Below are 16,832 nucleotides of genomic sequence, written 5' to 3'. Positions count from 1 at the left end.
CCATTTTCCAAAGTTATTTATTTTGTTTTATCATGTAAGAAAATAAGACGAAGCAACATTGTTCCACTCCTTACATTTTTCTTTTCAATGGCACACAAGGTTAAATTCTTACATGTTTGGCAAAAACAAAACATAACACAACCAATAAGATGGGAACAGAAGCGGAATGCATCATGATAATATTCAGTAGTACTGTACTTATAAACTCTATATAATATTTTAAATATCTCTGGACGACATCAACGAATGGGAAAACAAGAGCATTTAAAAACTTGGTTGTAGTGTTTTAACATATTGTGAGCATAGGCTTAATTTACATAGCTTATTATACCAAATGTCTATCAACTACAACATGAATGTGTTGCTACCTCAAGATAAGAGTGAGTCTGAAAGCTAAAAATGTACACAGATGACAAAATGACAAGTAGACACCCGAACTTAAGCTACTGATTGCTGGACAGTGACAGTGTGCCTTGAACCAATGTCAAATGAGAACCTCAGAGTTGAATCATGCATTCTCACTTCGATATTTTGGGTTTGAGTAAGGCCTTTTTGTACAAAAACTCAACTGGAATTGATAACAACAAAAAACCACAGTAAAACAGTTAGCATTTACATAGAAAAATCATATCATATGAACTGGTAAACCACAAGCGGCTTAAGCCAAGTTTTTTTCTGTGGATGAATTTGATTATTTTAGCATTAACATCATCTGTAGTTATCTCTTAAGGCTTGGAATGGGTCCCCACAATTGTAGTGCTTGACTGCATTACAAACGATTTCTAGGATAGAACAGAGAAGCAACATCAAACAAAATAAATTTCAAATAGCTGAATTGCATTTACAGAAATTGTCTCTTAATACATTTTGGCATTCAAATATTGGTGGATTTTCTAAAAATAATGTATACTTTCTGTTTCGTAGCCTATGGTTTGTATTAAAGTTAAGTACATTCTCCCCATAGTTGATGGATGGAAGACTTGCATGAGCTCGCGTTTTCATTTTTCTCTCCCACTTTAGAGGACTTCAGGAGGAATCTGTGAATACTTACCGAGACAAATAACAACCAGATAGGAACATATAGGAAAACGTCCACAGTAACTGTGAATGAAATGTCAAATTAGATAATACAATAGCACAGCGCTCCCATATGAGCTTGCCAGTCCCTCTTCATCTCTTGGCCTCTATTTAAAATACAGCTCTGGCGCCCTCTCTAGGCCTAAGGGGACTTTGCTCGAACCTGCGAGTCACACCCCATGCCTTGTCCTGACACCACCCCATCAATCCTAAGGTGGCAAAACATGTGCACAGATCACACATACACAAAGACCCACAACCTCTTAGGAAAACCGGAAAGAGTGGATCAGTCTGGCATCAGCTGTTAGTGGATTTGTTCTTGTACTACATCGTATGACTGTCCCATGCTGACCTTTTACATGCTGCTTCTACCTCAGGTAAGAAACACAAATAAGATGACATGAAAGTGACAGGCAAATAAGAGGAATACATTACAGAGGAGGTTCTTCTTTTTTCCCAGCCACCACCAGTGTCCAATGGCTTTTCGCTCTCCCTGGAGTAGGCTTGGTCAGTGTACAGTCATTCAAACATATTGTAACACAACACTGCATTAAAATCTCTCCAATCGGCTACATGCACAGCACACACAAATTCATTTGTACTTGCACATACAATCTCTCTACCTGAAAATGCCTTGGATGATCATTTCCAGGAAGCAAATTAAATTTTTGCATTGCCCTCTTGCTATGCCCTCTCTCATTACTGTTAAGTAATGCAAAATAACCTCTAAGTTTAGTTAATGCATTCACAGCACGGGCCAAAACACCACGCTACATAGACAGCACACGGAGGGGCACAGGGTAAAACAGAGTGAATAAAGCTTTGCCTGCAAAAGAAAAAAGCTTTGGAAGGCGGAACAGAACACATTTGGTGAAGATAAAGTTTAAGGTTATAAAGCTAGCTTACTCAGAACGGTCTGTTTGCGTTGGTATTTTCTCAGACTCTTGGTAAAGGAATTGCAGGTCAACATGCTGACATAACCTGTCAGACTGGCTATCCCTTACTTTCCTCTCTGCATGGAAGAAAAAACAAGTAGGGCAGGGAGCCCCAAATGTAGGCTAAAGTGTCAGGTGTTGACTAGGCCTACAGCAGGCTAGTAGTGGTGTTTAGACTGCCCTCATAGACCCTTGAGTAAAGCAGACTAAACAATAGAATCAAGTGGACAGTTACAATTAAAACATTTCACAGCGCACGAGTAAACAATATCACTGGAATGATGAAAAAATAGACAAACAAAATGGCTGCCAAGAATGTTATGTGTTACATCACAGGTCAAGTGGAAATGACATCCGCCATCTTCTTTAGTTAAATATTATCACTGGTGCATGAGATGTCTGGCCATTTGGCATACCCAGGGTTGTGCCCTCTAGGGGAAGAAGGGGGGGGCCAGAGGAGCGGTGGCTCGGTGGGGTTTTTCAGTGGCTATGACTCGGGGAGGATGGAGAGGTGGGGGGTGGGGGGTGTATGAGGAGGTTGGGTGGGTGTGTTACTCCCTCTTGTCCACTGCTTTGGACTGCTCCCTCTCGATCATACAGCGACGCACAATGCTGTCGAAACTCCCCAGGTAGAACAGAGCAATGGTCCGGAACAGCCCCATGGTCACAATCTGCACAGAGGTCACATTAACATTATGTTATAATCATATAAATATAATGACTTAATTCTATCTCTATGGTTATAATAGACGTGTAATAGATACAAAATTGCTTTGATAAGTTGATAGTTAAGGTTCAGTTAACACGTTTACCAAAAGACCACAGAGTAATATTTTGGGTGTGTTGTATTGGGACCGTGACAGTACCATTCCTGTACTGTTGTTACCTGCTGGAGGCCCTCTGTTATGGAGGTGACAGGTGACATTCCACAGGTGAGAGCTGAGAGCATGTAGCCGTCAGGCCCCACAGAGCTGTTGAAGTTCCCCTGCTGTATGGGGCACAAAGACATGACTGTCAGAAAAACTGCTTTATCACACTTCTAGAGAGCAATTCTCTCTATGGTCCTGACTGGAAGGGATGTACTGATAAAGCTTATTGTGTTGGCCTGAAGCAGAGTGAATGTGATAGGGACAGTTGTCGAGAATGCAGTCTCTTACCACAGCATCCTTGACCACGATTTTAGCAACCTGCTCCGGCTGAGTCACCCCAGATGTCTCGGAGATCAGCCTAGTCTCTAAAGGCTATGGAAGGACGAAGGGAGAAAATATAACTTGAGGCGTCAGATAAAAGACAAAAGAAGAGAACATTTAAACTTTCCCCTTTTTCATGAGGAGACTTACCTTTGTCCTATTCTCCTCTGCTAGTCCTGGAGTGTCAGTGTCAGGGGGGTAGGCAATTGTCACATAGATATTATATGGCTTCATCTGAAGGAAAGAGTACATTAAATCAGCCACAAAGAGGCCAAAGAGACTTATCCAAACGACTGTGTGATCACGCTCTCCGTAGCCGATGTGAGCAAGACCTTTAAACAGGTCAACATTCATAAAGCCGCGGGGCCAGATGGATTACCAGGACGTGTACTCAAAGCATGCGTGGACCAACTGGCAAGTGTCTTCACTGACATTTTCAACCTCTCCCTGACCGAGTCTGTAATACCTATATGTTTCAAACAGACCACCATAGTCCCTGTGCCCAAGAAAGCGAAGGTAACCTGCCTAAATGATTACCGCCCTGTAGTCCTCACGTCGGTAGCCATGAAGTGCTTTGAAAGGCTGGTCATGGCTCACATCAACATCATCATGCCGGAAACCCTAGACCCACTCCAATTCGCATACCGCCCCAACAGATCCACAGATGACGCAATCTCAATCGCACTCCACACTGCCCTTTCCCACCTGGACAAAAGGAACACCTATGTGAAAATGCTGTTCATTGACTACAGCTCAGCGTTCAACACCATGGTGCCCACAAAGCTCATCACTAAGCTAAGGACCCTGGGACTAAACACCTCCCTCTGCAACTGGATCCTGGACTTCCTGACGGGCCACGCTGATCCTCAACACTGGGGCCCCTCAGGGGTGCGTGCTTAGTCCCCTCCTGTACTCCCTGTTCACCCATGACTGCATGGCCAAGCAAGACTCCAACACATCATCAAGTTTGCTGACGACACAACAGTGGTAGGCCTGATCACCGACAACGATGAGACCGCCTATAGGGAAGAGGTCAGAGTCCTGGCAGTGTGGTGCCAGGACAACAACCTCTCCCTCAACGTGAGCAAGACAAAGGAGCTGATCGTGGACTATAGGAAAAGGAGGGCCGAACAGGCCCCCATTAACACCTACGGGGCTGAAGTAGAGCGGATCGAGAGTTTCAAGTTCCTTGGTGTCCACATCACCGACAAACTATCATGGTCCAAACACACCAAGACAGTTGTGAAGAGGGCACGACAACACCTTTTCCCCCTCAGGAGACTGAAAAAATGTTGCATGGGTCCCCAGATCCTCAATAAGTTCTACAGCTGCACCATCGAGAGCATCTTGACCGGTTGCATCACCGCCTGGTATGGCAACTGCTCGGCATCTGACCGTAAGCCGCTACAGAGGGTAGTGCGTACGGCCCAGTATATCACTGGGGCCAATCTTCCTGACATCCAGGACCTATATACTAGGCGGTGTCAGAGGAAGGCCCAAAAAATTGTCAAACACTCCAGTCACCCAAGTCATATACCATTTTCTCTGCTACCGCACGGCAAGTGGTACCGTAGCGCCAAGTCTAGGACCAAAATGCTCCTCAACAGCTTCTACCCCCAAGCCATAAGACTGCTGAACAATTAATCAAATGGCCACCCGGATTATTTATATTGACCTTCCCTTTGTTTTTACACTGCTGCTACTCGCTGTTTATTATCTATGCATAGTCAATTTACAAATTACCTCGACTAACCTGTACCCCCGCACATTGACTCAGTACCGGTACCCCCTGTATATAGCCTCGTTATTGTTATGTAATTTGCTTGTGTTACTTTTTGATATATATATATATATATTTGATTACTTTAGTTTATTTACTCTATTTCTTGAACTGCATTGTTGGTTAAGGGCTTGTAAGTAAGCATTTCACGGTAAGGTCTACACCGGTTGTATTTGATGCATGTGACAAATAAAATGTGATTTGATTTGCAATGTGGGTAGAAGGAGGAACTATATACTGCTCACTTCCATCTGCAGAGACTCAGCCAGGCCGCGAAGGGCGAACTTGGACGGGGAGTAGGCAGTGTAGCCGAACAGGCCAATCTGGCCAGCCTGGGAGGAGACAAACATGATGCGTCCCATCCTCCGCTCCTTCATAGTGGTGATTACGGCCCGTGTGGGATACACACTGCCCAGGTAGTTCACCTCCATCAGACTCTGTCATAGACAAGGGAAGGAGCACAAAAAGTAATGAATTATGTATTATTATTATTATAATTAATAATAAAAGCTGAGTAATACCCATACTACTGGAGGAAAAAATAGCCCTCCAATATGTTATGTGTTATGATATTTCTGTGCAGTTTCCATAGTAATAGTATTTCTCTGGAGGGAGGCCTAATGACTTCAGGCCCTTAACGAGGTGTGACCAGCAGCAGAATGCCAGGATGAGAAGGAGCTAGGCTAGCAGCGCCAGCAGAGCCAGGCTCCATCCAGGAATTGTAATGAAGCCCAATAAATATACTGAACAAAAATATAAATGCAACATGCAACAATTTCAATGATTTTACTGAGTCACAGTTCATATAAGGAAATCAGTCAATTTAAATAAATTCATTAGTCCCTAATCTATGGATTTAACATTACTGGGCAGGGGCGCAGCCATGGGTGCGCCTGGGAGGACATAGGCCCACCCACTTGTGAGCCAGACCCACCCACTGGGGAGCCAGGCTCAGCCAATCAGAATGGGTTTTTCGCGACAAAAGGGCTTTATTACAGACATAAATACTCCTCAGTTTCATCAGCTGTCCGGGTGGCTGGTCTCAGACGATCCCGCAGGTGAAGAAGCCGGATGTGGAGGTCCTGGGCTGGAGTGGTTACATGTAGTCTGCGGTAGTGAGGTCGGTTGGACGTACTGCCAAATTCTCTAAAATGGCGTTGGAGGCGGCTTATGGTAGAGAAATTAACATTAAATTCTCTGGCAACAGCTCTGGTGAGGGAAATACGCTTTTTGTGCGTTTGGAACATTTCTGAGATCTTTTATTTCAGCTCATGAAACATGGGACCAACACTTTAAATGTTGCGTTTATATTTTTGTTCAGTATACAGTACATTAGGATGTGGGGGTGAACACACACACACAATCACACATACCCTTGGTCATTATCTTAGTATCGGAACAATCCCTTCACGCACACACACTCGCGTCCATACACATGTGCGCACACACACACATTCAATCTAATTTTCCTTCGGTCATTATCTTGGTATCTGAACAATCCCTAGACTGTGAGACAGCGAAGAAACCTGCCACCTTTTAAACCTGGAATCAAACCGCTCTCTCATTCTCCCATTGCAATCCAATCTGCTGCAGACCTAGACTGCAATCTCATCTAGCCTTATGGCTTGCTAGCTGCATCTTTAAACTGAAAGCTGAACCCTTGGTTCCACCTTCAGACATACAGTGGGGAGAACAAGTATTTGATACACTGCTGATTTTGCAGGTTTTCCTACTTACAAAGCATGTAGAGGTCTGTAATTTTTATCATAGGTACACTTCAACTGTGAGAGACGGAATCTAAAACAAAAATCCAGAAAATCACATTGTATGATTTTTAAGTACCGTATTTTCCGCACTATAAGGCGCACCAGATTATAAGGCGCACCTTCAATGAATGGCCTATTTTAGAACTGTTTTCATATATAGGGCGCACCTGATTATAAGGCGCATAGAATAGAAGATACTGCAGTCAAACGTTTGACTGGGGTTGCGTTATGCATCCACTAGATGGAGCTGTGCTAAAGGGAATGTCAACAAAACAGTCAGATAAAGTCAAACTTTATTAAGCGTTCTGACAACTCCGTTCACTCCCATGGTAACGTTGTTCAAACGTTAATGTGCATATTAACAATATCTCCCAGCCTTGCTCACTCTTCTCCCAAACGTGGAGGGGAACTTTTTCCTGATTCAGTAAACACGTAGTAAAAGAAACAGTCTGATAGCACTAAATCAAACGTTAGTGCATAACTCAACATTGTTCAGTTACGTATAACACGTAAAGCTCACTTTTTCAGTTCATTCCCCGTCCACGAATCCCTCGAATTCTTCTTCTTCAGTGTCCGAATTGAACAGTTGGGCTACTACGGCATCCAACCTGCCCGGCTCCCTCTCGTCATTATCCGAGTCAGTGTCGCTGCTGTTGCCTGGCAGTTCAGAGATTATTCCTGCCTTCGTGAAAGCTTGGACCACAGTTGAGACTGATATATCAGCCCAGGCATCCACGATCCATTGGCAGATAGTGGCGTAAGTCGCCCGGTGCTGTCTCCCCGTCTTGGTGAATGTGTGTTCGCCTTCTGTCATCCACTGCTCCCACGCAGCTCGCAGTCTAGCTTTGAACGCCCTGTTGACACCAATATCTAGCGGCTGGAGTTCTTTAGTTAATCCACCCGGAATGACGGCGAGAACTACAGTGAAGGATGACTTCTCATTCCCTGTGGTGCGTACAGACACCGTACTGGTCCCCGTTTTCTCCACAGTGCGGTTCACGGGAATATCAAAGGTGAGTGGAACCACGTCCATGTTGGTGATGTGCTCTGGCCGGATCTTCTTTTCAGTGATCTTCTTTTTGCAGTATGCGCGGAAAGTGACCAGCTTTTCTTGGTAATCTTTTGGCAGTTGCTGCGAGACGGTAGTTCGTGTGCGGATGGAGAGATTACGTCTTTTCATAAAACGAAAGCACCAAGAAGGACCGCCTCGAAATTCATCGATGATCATGTCCCGTGCTAGCGCTGTTGCCTTCATTCGAATAGTGACTGTAGAGACGCTTCTACTTGCTGCTCTCTGTTCAACAACCCACTGTTCGAGTTTGTCCTTTAACTGTGGCCATCTTGCTTTGTTCCCTCGGAAACTCTGTTTAGTCTTCTTTACTTGGCGCAGGTCATCTTCTTGCTTCCTCCACTTCCGTACCATTGATTCATTAATGTTGAATTCTCTCGCTGCTGCTCTATTCCCATATTCTACTGCGTGACCGACAGCCTTGAGCTTGAACTCTGCGTCATAAGCATGTCTCTTGAAAGGTGCCATTTTGGGGTCTTTATACACACACAAGTGGTGTGGGACTGTGAGTAAGCACAGTACCGGTGTTTACTGACTACGGTAGCCGTAATGCTGCAAGCGGTGCGGCTTTGTAGTTTACCAGTCGTACTGAAACATTTCATTATTATTAAATTGTTTTTATTGGTTTTTCATACTGAAACATTTTGACAGAGCGCCTTGAGCGCCGTGTACAACCAGTATGGATCAACCAATTAACCAATTGATCCATATATAAGGCGCTCCGGATTATAAGGCGCACTGTAGTTTTTTGAGAAAATTAAAGGCTTTTAAGTGCGCCTTATAGTGCGGAAAATACGGTAATACATTTGCATTTTATTGCATGACATAAGTATTTGATACATCAGAAAAGCAGAACTTAATATTTGGTACAGAAACCTTTGTTTGCAATTACAGAGATCATACATTTCCTGTAGGTCTTGACCAGGTTTGCACACACTGCAACAGGGATTTTGGCCCACTCCTCCATACAGACCTTCTCCAGATCCTTCAGGTTTCGGGGCTGTCACTGGGCAATACGGACTTTCAGCTCCCTCCAAAGATGTTCAGGTCTGGAGACTGGCTAGGCCACTCCAGGACCTTGAGATGCTTCTTACGGAGCCACTCCTTAGTTGCCCTGGCTGTGTGTTTCGGGTCGTTGTCATGCTGGAAGACCCAGCCACGACCCATCTTCAATGTTCTTACTGAGGGAAGGAGGTTGTTGGCCAAGATCTCGCGATACATGGCCCCATCCATCCTCCCCTCAATACGCTGCAGTCGTCCTGTCCCCTTTGCAGAAAAGCATCCCCAAAGAATGATGTTTCCACCTCCATGCTTCACGGTTGGGATTGTTCTTGGGGTTGTACTCATCCTTCTTCTTCCTCCAAACACGGCGAGTGGAGTTTAGACCAAAAAGCTCTATTTTTGTCTCATCAGACCACATGACCTTCTCCCATTCCTCCTCTGGATCATCCAGATGGTCATTGGCAAACTTCAGACGGGCCTGGACATGCGCTGGCTTGAGCAGGGGGACCTTGCGTGCGCTGCAGGATTTTAATCCATGACGGCGTAGTGTGTTACTAATGGTTTTCTTTGAGACTGTGGTCCCAGCTCTCTTCAGGTCATTGACCAGGTCCTGCCGTGTAGTTCTGGGCTGATCCCTCACCTTCCTCATGATCATTGAAGCCCCACGAGGTGAGATCTTGCATGGAGCCCCAGACCGAGGGTGATTGACCGTCATCTTGAACTTCTTCCATTTTCTAATAATTGCGCCAACAGTTGTTGCCTTCTCACCAAGCTGCTTGCATATTGTCCTGTAGCCCATCCCGGTCTACAATTTTAACCCTGATGTCCTTCCACAGCTGTCTGGTCTTGGCCATTGTGGAGAGGTTTGAGTCTGTTTGATTGTGTGGACAGGTGTCTTTTATACAGGTAACGAGTTCAAACAGGTGCAGTTAATACAGGTAATGAGTGGAGAACAGGAGGGCTTCTTAAAGAAAAACTAACAGGTCTGTGAGAGCCGGAATTCTTACTGGTTGGTAGGTGATCAAATACTTATGTCATGCAATAAAATGCAAAAATTAATTACTTAAAAATCATAAAATGTGATTCCGTCTCTCACAGTTGAAGTGTACCTATGATAAAAATTACAGACCTCTACATGTTTTGTAAGTAGGAAAACCTGCAAAATTGGCAGTGTATCAAATACTTGTTCTCCCCACTGTACATCAAACCCATTGACTCTGGGAATCTTGTCTCATTACCTATTCAGTTAGTTTTGGCACAACATTAAGGTTTTCTGGGGCACATACTGTAAGGAGTTGGGTTTCTATGTTCACCCTTCCAGCCCTGTCTGTCTATTCCCCTGGTTAGTTACTGTAGCCTCCCCTACCTACTAGTTACCTACTTACTCTGAAGCGCTCCACCTCCACCTCCTCAAACTTCCCAGAGAAGGACGTCCCAGCACAGTTCACCAGCATGTCCACCGGCCCAAGCTTCTCTTGACACTAAATGGATTAAATGATATTGATGTCTTTTGCAAATCATTATACAAAAGTTAAATTCACCAATGTTCACAAATATTTTCGTAACTGAGCAAATTTCAGGTCTGCTGAGCGCAAACTTGAAAATAGTGAAAATTCTGAGCAACTTTTGGCACGTGTTTACTGTGAACACTGAGGCTGAACCCGCTTTAAGTTACGGTTATAACAGTGGCCAAGTAAAAAACAATAGAGAAAATGCATCCCATAACATTTTAACATGAAAATATATGTTCTATCATTCAGCCTACAGTAGCAGCCAATGTGTGGTGTTCAATGTAGGCCTACATTCCATTGGACTTTTAGAAAAAAACATGCAGGGCTTATCCACTTGTCCTTCAGACCAGGAGGTGACTGAACATGTTGTGTTGTTTGATGCAAGAAACCACTTTACAAAATAAAATGCATTATTATTCCCATACCACTATTACAGAGAATCAGACAAATTATGCTACCCTCTGCCTAATGGCTACTTAGCTTATTCAAGCCTCTCAAAATACAACACTACCCCTTTAAGACAAAAATCAAATTATTTACCTGACTTGTTTTTCAAAGATGGTTATAAATGGGTATGTTTTGTGCTCTTGTAGGAAGCAACCACTCCCCCATTGCTGACTAGAAATTAGCTATAACTGGGCTAATAACTCACTTACTAGCAAAGAACATGAACAAATGTGCACAGGTGGCTACATGCAGCTCTCACTTTGATCTCAAAACAAGCGCATCTACTCGCGACCACTCATGCTGTGAACACAGTCCAGTTCAAAGTAAATTACACAGATCCATATATGGCAATGGTCTATTTGCATATAGGGATACTGCAGCTCTGGTTATGGCGCACCGGTCTGGTAGAGTATATGCCTGTCAACGCAATAGAATCCCACTCCAATGCGCTCTGTCCACAAGAAAATCTCTTGCATAGTTCGTTTTGTTTCGGTATGTTGCATTGAAAGTGGCTAATATTGCGTTGATTCGATCACAATTCTCACATTAGAGGGTAAAGTTGATAGTGTTAACTAAAGGGGAAAACTAGAAAGTTGAGTGAAGTTCAATCTCGTGCTTCTCTGCGGGGGCTGATATTTCCTCTGTGTGGCAGTCCCGGGGGAGCTGCGCGCAGCTTAGAGGGAACATTGCCTATCACTTGTGATTTACCTGCTTAATCACACTTTCCACCTGTCTGTAGTCCTTGGACACGTCAACTGATATGCAGAGCACAACCTGAGTGGAAGAGGAATACCAATACCAAAACAGTCAGTGCTCATGTAAGAAGTTGCCAATGAGATCATCAGGGTCAATATTTTATCATTTACTTGCATCCCAAAAAAGCATTGTCTTTCTTCTTCCAGGTAGTACTAAAACATGTAGCTACATAATACATACCTGCTTGTCATTAATCGCACATTTCTCTACTTCTTTTTTCGCTTGAACCAATTTACTCTAATGAAAAAGAAAGAAGGCTTGATAAATGTGCTGGCTGGGTGAAGAACAGGGCAAAAGAGTCAAGGACATTGATGTTTTGTGTATTTCTGCTAACTTCGTCTCTTGCCACTAGTGTGATGAAGGCTCCTTGTCTGTAGCACTCCATAGCAATGCTTTTCCCTATTCCACTGGAGCCTCCAGTGACCTGCAGGTTGAGAGGTGGTGAGAGAGAGGAGGGACATTCCATCTAAAGTTAAATACAAGGGCTGGGCCCCTGGGGCAATGCCCTGGGGTCAAAGTCCAACACATATACACTACCTGTCAAAAGTTTTAGAACACCTCATTCAAGGGTTTTTCTTTATTTTTTAAAACTATTTTCTACATTGTAGAATACTAGTGAAGACATCAAAACTATGAAATAACACATATGGAATGGAATCATGTAGTAACCAAAAAAATATTTTATATTTGAAATTCTTCACAGTAGCCACCTTTTGCCTTGATGACAGCTTTGCACACTCTTGGCATTCTCTCAACCAGCTTCATGAGGTAGTCACCTGGAATGCTTTTCCAACAGTCTTGAAGGAGTTCCCACATATGCTGAGCAGTTGTTGGCTGCTTTTCCTTCACTCTGCGGTCCAACTCATCCTAAATCATCTCAAATGGGTTGAGGTCGGGTGATTGTGGAGGCCAGGTCATCTGATGCAGCACTCCATCACTCTCCTTCTTTGCCAGTTTCATCATAGCACTTGATGGTTTTTGCGACTGCACTTGAAGAAACGTTCAAAGTTCTTGAAATGGTCCAGATTGACTGACCTTCATGTCTTAAAGTAATGATGGACTGTCATTTCTCTTTGCTTATTTGAGCTGTTCTTTATATAATATGGACTTGGTCTTTTACCAAATAGCCCCCCCCCCCCCACCTTGTCACAACACAACTGATTGGCTCAAACGCATTAAGGAAAGAAATTCCACAAATTAACTTTTAACAAGGCACACCTGTTAATTGAAATGCATTCCAGGTGACTACCTCATGAAGCTGGTTGAGAGAATGCCAAGAGCGCGCAAAGCTGTCATCATGGCAAAGGGTGGCTCCTTTGAAGAATCTCAAATATAAAATATATTTTGATTTGTTTAACACTTTTTTGGTTACAACAGGATTCCATATGTGTTATTGCATAGTTTTGATGTCTTCACTATTATTATACAATGTAGAAAATAGTAAAAATAAAGAAAAACCCTTGAATGAGTAGGTGTTCGAAAACTTTTGACCGGTAGTGTAGGTCATTATAAACTGGCTGGTTTGAGCCCTGAATGCTGACAGCTGTGGTATATCAGAATGTATACCACGGGTATGACAGACCATTTATTTTTACTGCTCTAATTACGTTGGTAAGCAGTTTATAATAGCAATAAGGCAATTTGGTGGTTTGTCGTAAATGGCCAATATACCACGACTAAGGGCTGTATCCAGCCACTCAGCGTTGCGCTTAAGAACAGCCCTTAGCAGGCCATATACCCTCGTGCCTTATTGCTTAATTATAATGTGGCTTTTGCAAGTTAGTACATGTGTTTCTTCTACACAAATGTCCATGTTGGCTGTACATAAGACAATGAGAAAATGTAGTATTTTTGACTAGCTTTGACTACCTACAGAAGCAAACCACAGATGCCAGTATTGCAATACTAGAGTTTTCACATCTAACTAGAAAACGGAGTTGTTACTAGCTGTCAATTCATTTTAGGCGTGTCGTAGGCTAGATGAGCTATCTGTTGCGTTCACGCGCCGTTTCTTATTAAATATCTTCACCCTACCGTCCAATGGTTACAACAATGGGCACTTACCACGACGTGGGCCCCATTTAATTTGAGAGGTTTTGGGCTAATCAAAGGGGATATCATATACAACAGCAACACGAAGGCAACGATGAATGCAACAACGACTAGAAGCATGATCAAAGGCAAAAGGAGCCACCAGGAATTGAAGAAAAGCCAATCCGTGATCGTTGAACTGAACCCTTCCTCATAGGACATGGGTGAAACTGGCAGTTTGGTTAGCTTGGTAGCTAACGTTCGCTTTTGGACTCAGTAGGAGCGAATCGCGGGGGCTGGTCAAAAGGGTTGCGATAAAACATACAGAGGAGGAGTTTTCTAGCAGTATATTTGGCAGCGAGTCAGAGGGATTTCTCCTAAGACAAATTGCTGTGGTTGACCCACTGAGCTATAGGGTGGACCTTGGTTCTACGATCTAGCGCTCTGTTCCTGCCAAGCTGCAACATGAACAAAAACAAATCAACCGCTGTGAAACAGGCAAGAACAACGAAGTACTTCCGGGTCACGGATTTTTGGAAACAAGATTCCCTTCCTGTATGCTTAGTAAATGAATAATAAGGCGGAAATGATGGAAAATGTGGACAATTATCTATATACGGTATACTAGTTATAATACAAAGAATACTTGAAAGTAGCTATTTCTATGGTTTGTTTATTTCTTATTTTTTCAAGCCTAAATGTTCAACAATGTTTGTTTTTTATGTGTGTACTCCTGTCATTTATTGCACCGTACGTTGTGTCGCAGTAAAAGGGGAGTCGATTCTACTCAGGAACATTTGTAGGTTCCAAATCCACAGCGTTTACACTCCGAGGAGCGTCGCTGCTCATTCTACAAACAAACAAACAATATGTTTGAAGATGCAATTTGGTTTTTAAAAAACATACTTTATTCATAACAAATATCACGATTAAGTTAATTAATCAATTACTTTCGTGAAATTGATCATCAATATTAAAAACAGAAGTTTCAAATTATATGCAAGATCCTATTCATCTCATGGGCTGAGTGAGCCCACTGGGCATAAACTGGTTGAATCAGGTTGTGATTCAACATTGTTTCCACGTCATTTAAATAAATATTTGATTATGGGGTGATACTAACCTGTAGCAACATGATCTTACTACGATACTGCCTCAAAAAATATTTTATTTGTCTTGCCAAAACACTTGACCTGACGCACGTTTTGGCACGTAAGGCTGGCACATTTAAATTAATAAAGGCTGCAGCATTCTCATCATTAGGATAATGTAGGTCATTTACAGGTATGCCAGTCAGTTAACACTCGATCTGATCACATTGTTACCTTTGTTTCTCTTAAGCTTCGCACCTAATCACCTGCTAATAGTCAGAATTTGTCACCTCCATTATAGGGCAAGTCTGGCATAGATTGGCATTTGAGTTCTCACTGGAAGCGAACAAAGCATAAGCTAAAATAGTTAATTTATTGTTTCGTAATAAAGATATAGTCCTGAATTAGTAAGTCATCAGAGAGTTAAAGCGACAGTACAAAAGTGCAGACTAGACCCTGGTTTTATGGACACAAACAATCCTGTACAGTGCCATATAGTGTCCAGGCACCACACCTTAAGTTGTTTGACCATAGTAGATGTACAGCAACACTTCCTATGACCTAGCTTTTTGTTCAAACTAATCTGCTTTGTACAGATAATTGTGTATGTTGCAATATGAATGTCCAAAATGAAAAACGTACTGTATTTCAGCTGACTGGCCACTCTTCCTATGACCTAGCTTTTTGTTCAAACTAATCTGTTTTGTACAGATAATTGTGTATGTTGCAATATGTATGTCCAATATGAAAAACGTACTGTATTTCAACTGACTGGCCACTCTTAAAGGGTCACAGAATGAGCAGCAATGCTCCTTGGGGTGTAAACTGTGGATTTGAAAACTAGAAGTGCTCTTGAGTAGAATGGATCCCACTTTTACTGTGACACAACGTACAGAACATTTTATAATCTGCAATATGTACTGTATGTCTAATATGAAAATATGATTGTATTTAAGCTTATTGTATTGGCCACTCTTTAAGGGCAGCAAAATCAGCAGCTATGCTCCTCTGGGTGTAAACTCTGTAGATTTGGAAACTAGAAGTGCTCCTGAGTATAAAGGACCCCCCTTTTACTGCCACCCAATGTACAGGAAATTACAGTATCTACGGTGCAATATGTAGGCCTATGTTTAATATGAAAAACGGATTGGATTTAAGCTGATTGCCCACTCTTTAAGGGCCGCAGAATGAGCAACGACACTCCTTGGGTAGGAAACTCTGTGGATTTGGAACCAAGAGGTGCTCCTGAGTATAATGGACAAACAGCCTACAGCCAATCGCTTTTGGGAATGGGCAGAAAAAGTTAACGTCGATCCACTGAGGCAAAAAGGACAATGTAGGAGTTTAATTCAACAAGAAAAAAACTGCGAAATGGAAAGTTGAAAATAAAGAGAAGGGAGGGCCAGAAAAGTAAGGGTTGGGAAAGATTTGGTGAAGTGGTAAAAGAGGATGATAGCAGTGATAGCAGTGCTAGCTACACCATAGTGCCCTCAAAGCTCATCACTAAGCTAAGGATCCTGGGACTAAACACCTCCCTCTGCAACTGGATCCTGGACTTCCTGACGGGCCGCCCCCAGGTGGTAAGGGTAGGTAACAACACATCTGCCACACTGATCCTCAACACGGGGGCCCCTCAGGGGTGCGTGCTCAGTCCCCTCCTGTACTCTCTGTTCACCCATGACTGCATGGCCAGGCACGACTCCAACACCATCATTAAGTTTGCCGACGACACAACAGTGGTAGGCCTGATCACCGACAACGATGAGACAGCCTATAGGGAGGAGGTCAGAGATCTGGCCGTGTGGTGCCAGGACAACAACCTCTCCCTCAACGTGACCAAGACAAAGGAGATGATTGTGGACTACAGGAAAAAAAAGAGGACTGAGCACGCCCCATTCTCATCGACGGGGCTGTAGTGGAACAGGTTGAGAGCTTCAAGTTCCTTGGTGTCCACATCACCAACGAACTATCATGGTCCAAACACACCAAGACAGTCGTGAAGAGGGCACGACAAAGCCTATTCCCCCTCAGGAGACTAAAAAGATTTGGCATGGGTCCTCAGATCCTCAAAAAATTCTACAGCTGCACCATCGAGAGCATCCTGACTGGTTGCATCACCGCCTGGTATGGCAACTGCTTGGCCTCTGACCGCAAGGCACTACAGAGGGGTAGTGCGT

General features: G+C 43.3%; 1 protein-coding gene across 2 annotated transcripts; it reads right to left on the bottom strand.

Moving 5' to 3' along the window:
* LOC121580984 (3-ketodihydrosphingosine reductase) lies at nucleotides 1–16,051 on the bottom strand. 2 transcript variants are annotated; one of them, XM_041896242.2, is made up of 10 exons: nucleotides 13,598–16,050; nucleotides 11,868–11,957; nucleotides 11,714–11,770; nucleotides 11,486–11,551; nucleotides 10,205–10,300; nucleotides 5,228–5,419; nucleotides 3,353–3,436; nucleotides 3,170–3,253; nucleotides 2,899–3,000; nucleotides 1–2,683 (listed from the first exon to the last, which is right to left on the bottom strand). In XM_041896242.2, the coding sequence occupies exons 1-10, from the start codon at nucleotides 13,784–13,786 to the stop codon at nucleotides 2,564–2,566; spliced, it is 1,080 nt and encodes a 359-aa protein (XP_041752176.1). In that variant the 5' UTR covers nucleotides 13,787–16,050; the 3' UTR covers nucleotides 1–2,563. The 2 variants fall into 2 exon arrangements, with proteins under 2 accessions (XP_041752176.1, XP_041752178.1); XM_041896244.2 differs by having other exon boundaries at nucleotides 2,595–2,683; nucleotides 2,879–3,000; nucleotides 13,598–16,051.
* Between the last annotated feature and the right edge of the window lie 781 nt (nucleotides 16,052–16,832).

Source organism: Coregonus clupeaformis, chromosome 14, assembly GCF_020615455.1.
Source record: "Coregonus clupeaformis isolate EN_2021a chromosome 14, ASM2061545v1, whole genome shotgun sequence".
Taxonomy (NCBI): Eukaryota; Metazoa; Chordata; class Actinopteri; order Salmoniformes; family Salmonidae; genus Coregonus; species Coregonus clupeaformis.
This window is presented reverse-complemented; position numbering and strand designations above follow the sequence as displayed.

Bases quoted from the DNA above. Each gene is read 5' to 3' on its own strand.
- LOC121580984 (XM_041896242.2), bottom strand. From the start codon at position 13,786: ATGTCCTATGAGGAAGGGTTCAGTTCAACGATCACGGATTGGCTTTTC. The intron at 11,771-11,867 runs GTTAGCAGAAAT...CTTTTTCATTAG, and splicing joins CACTAGTGGCAAGAGACGAA to AGTAAATTGGTTCAAGCGAA. The intron at 3,001-3,169 runs GTAAGAGACTGC...TGCCCCATACAG, and splicing joins TCGTGGTCAAGGATGCTGTG to CAGGGGAACTTCAACAGCTC.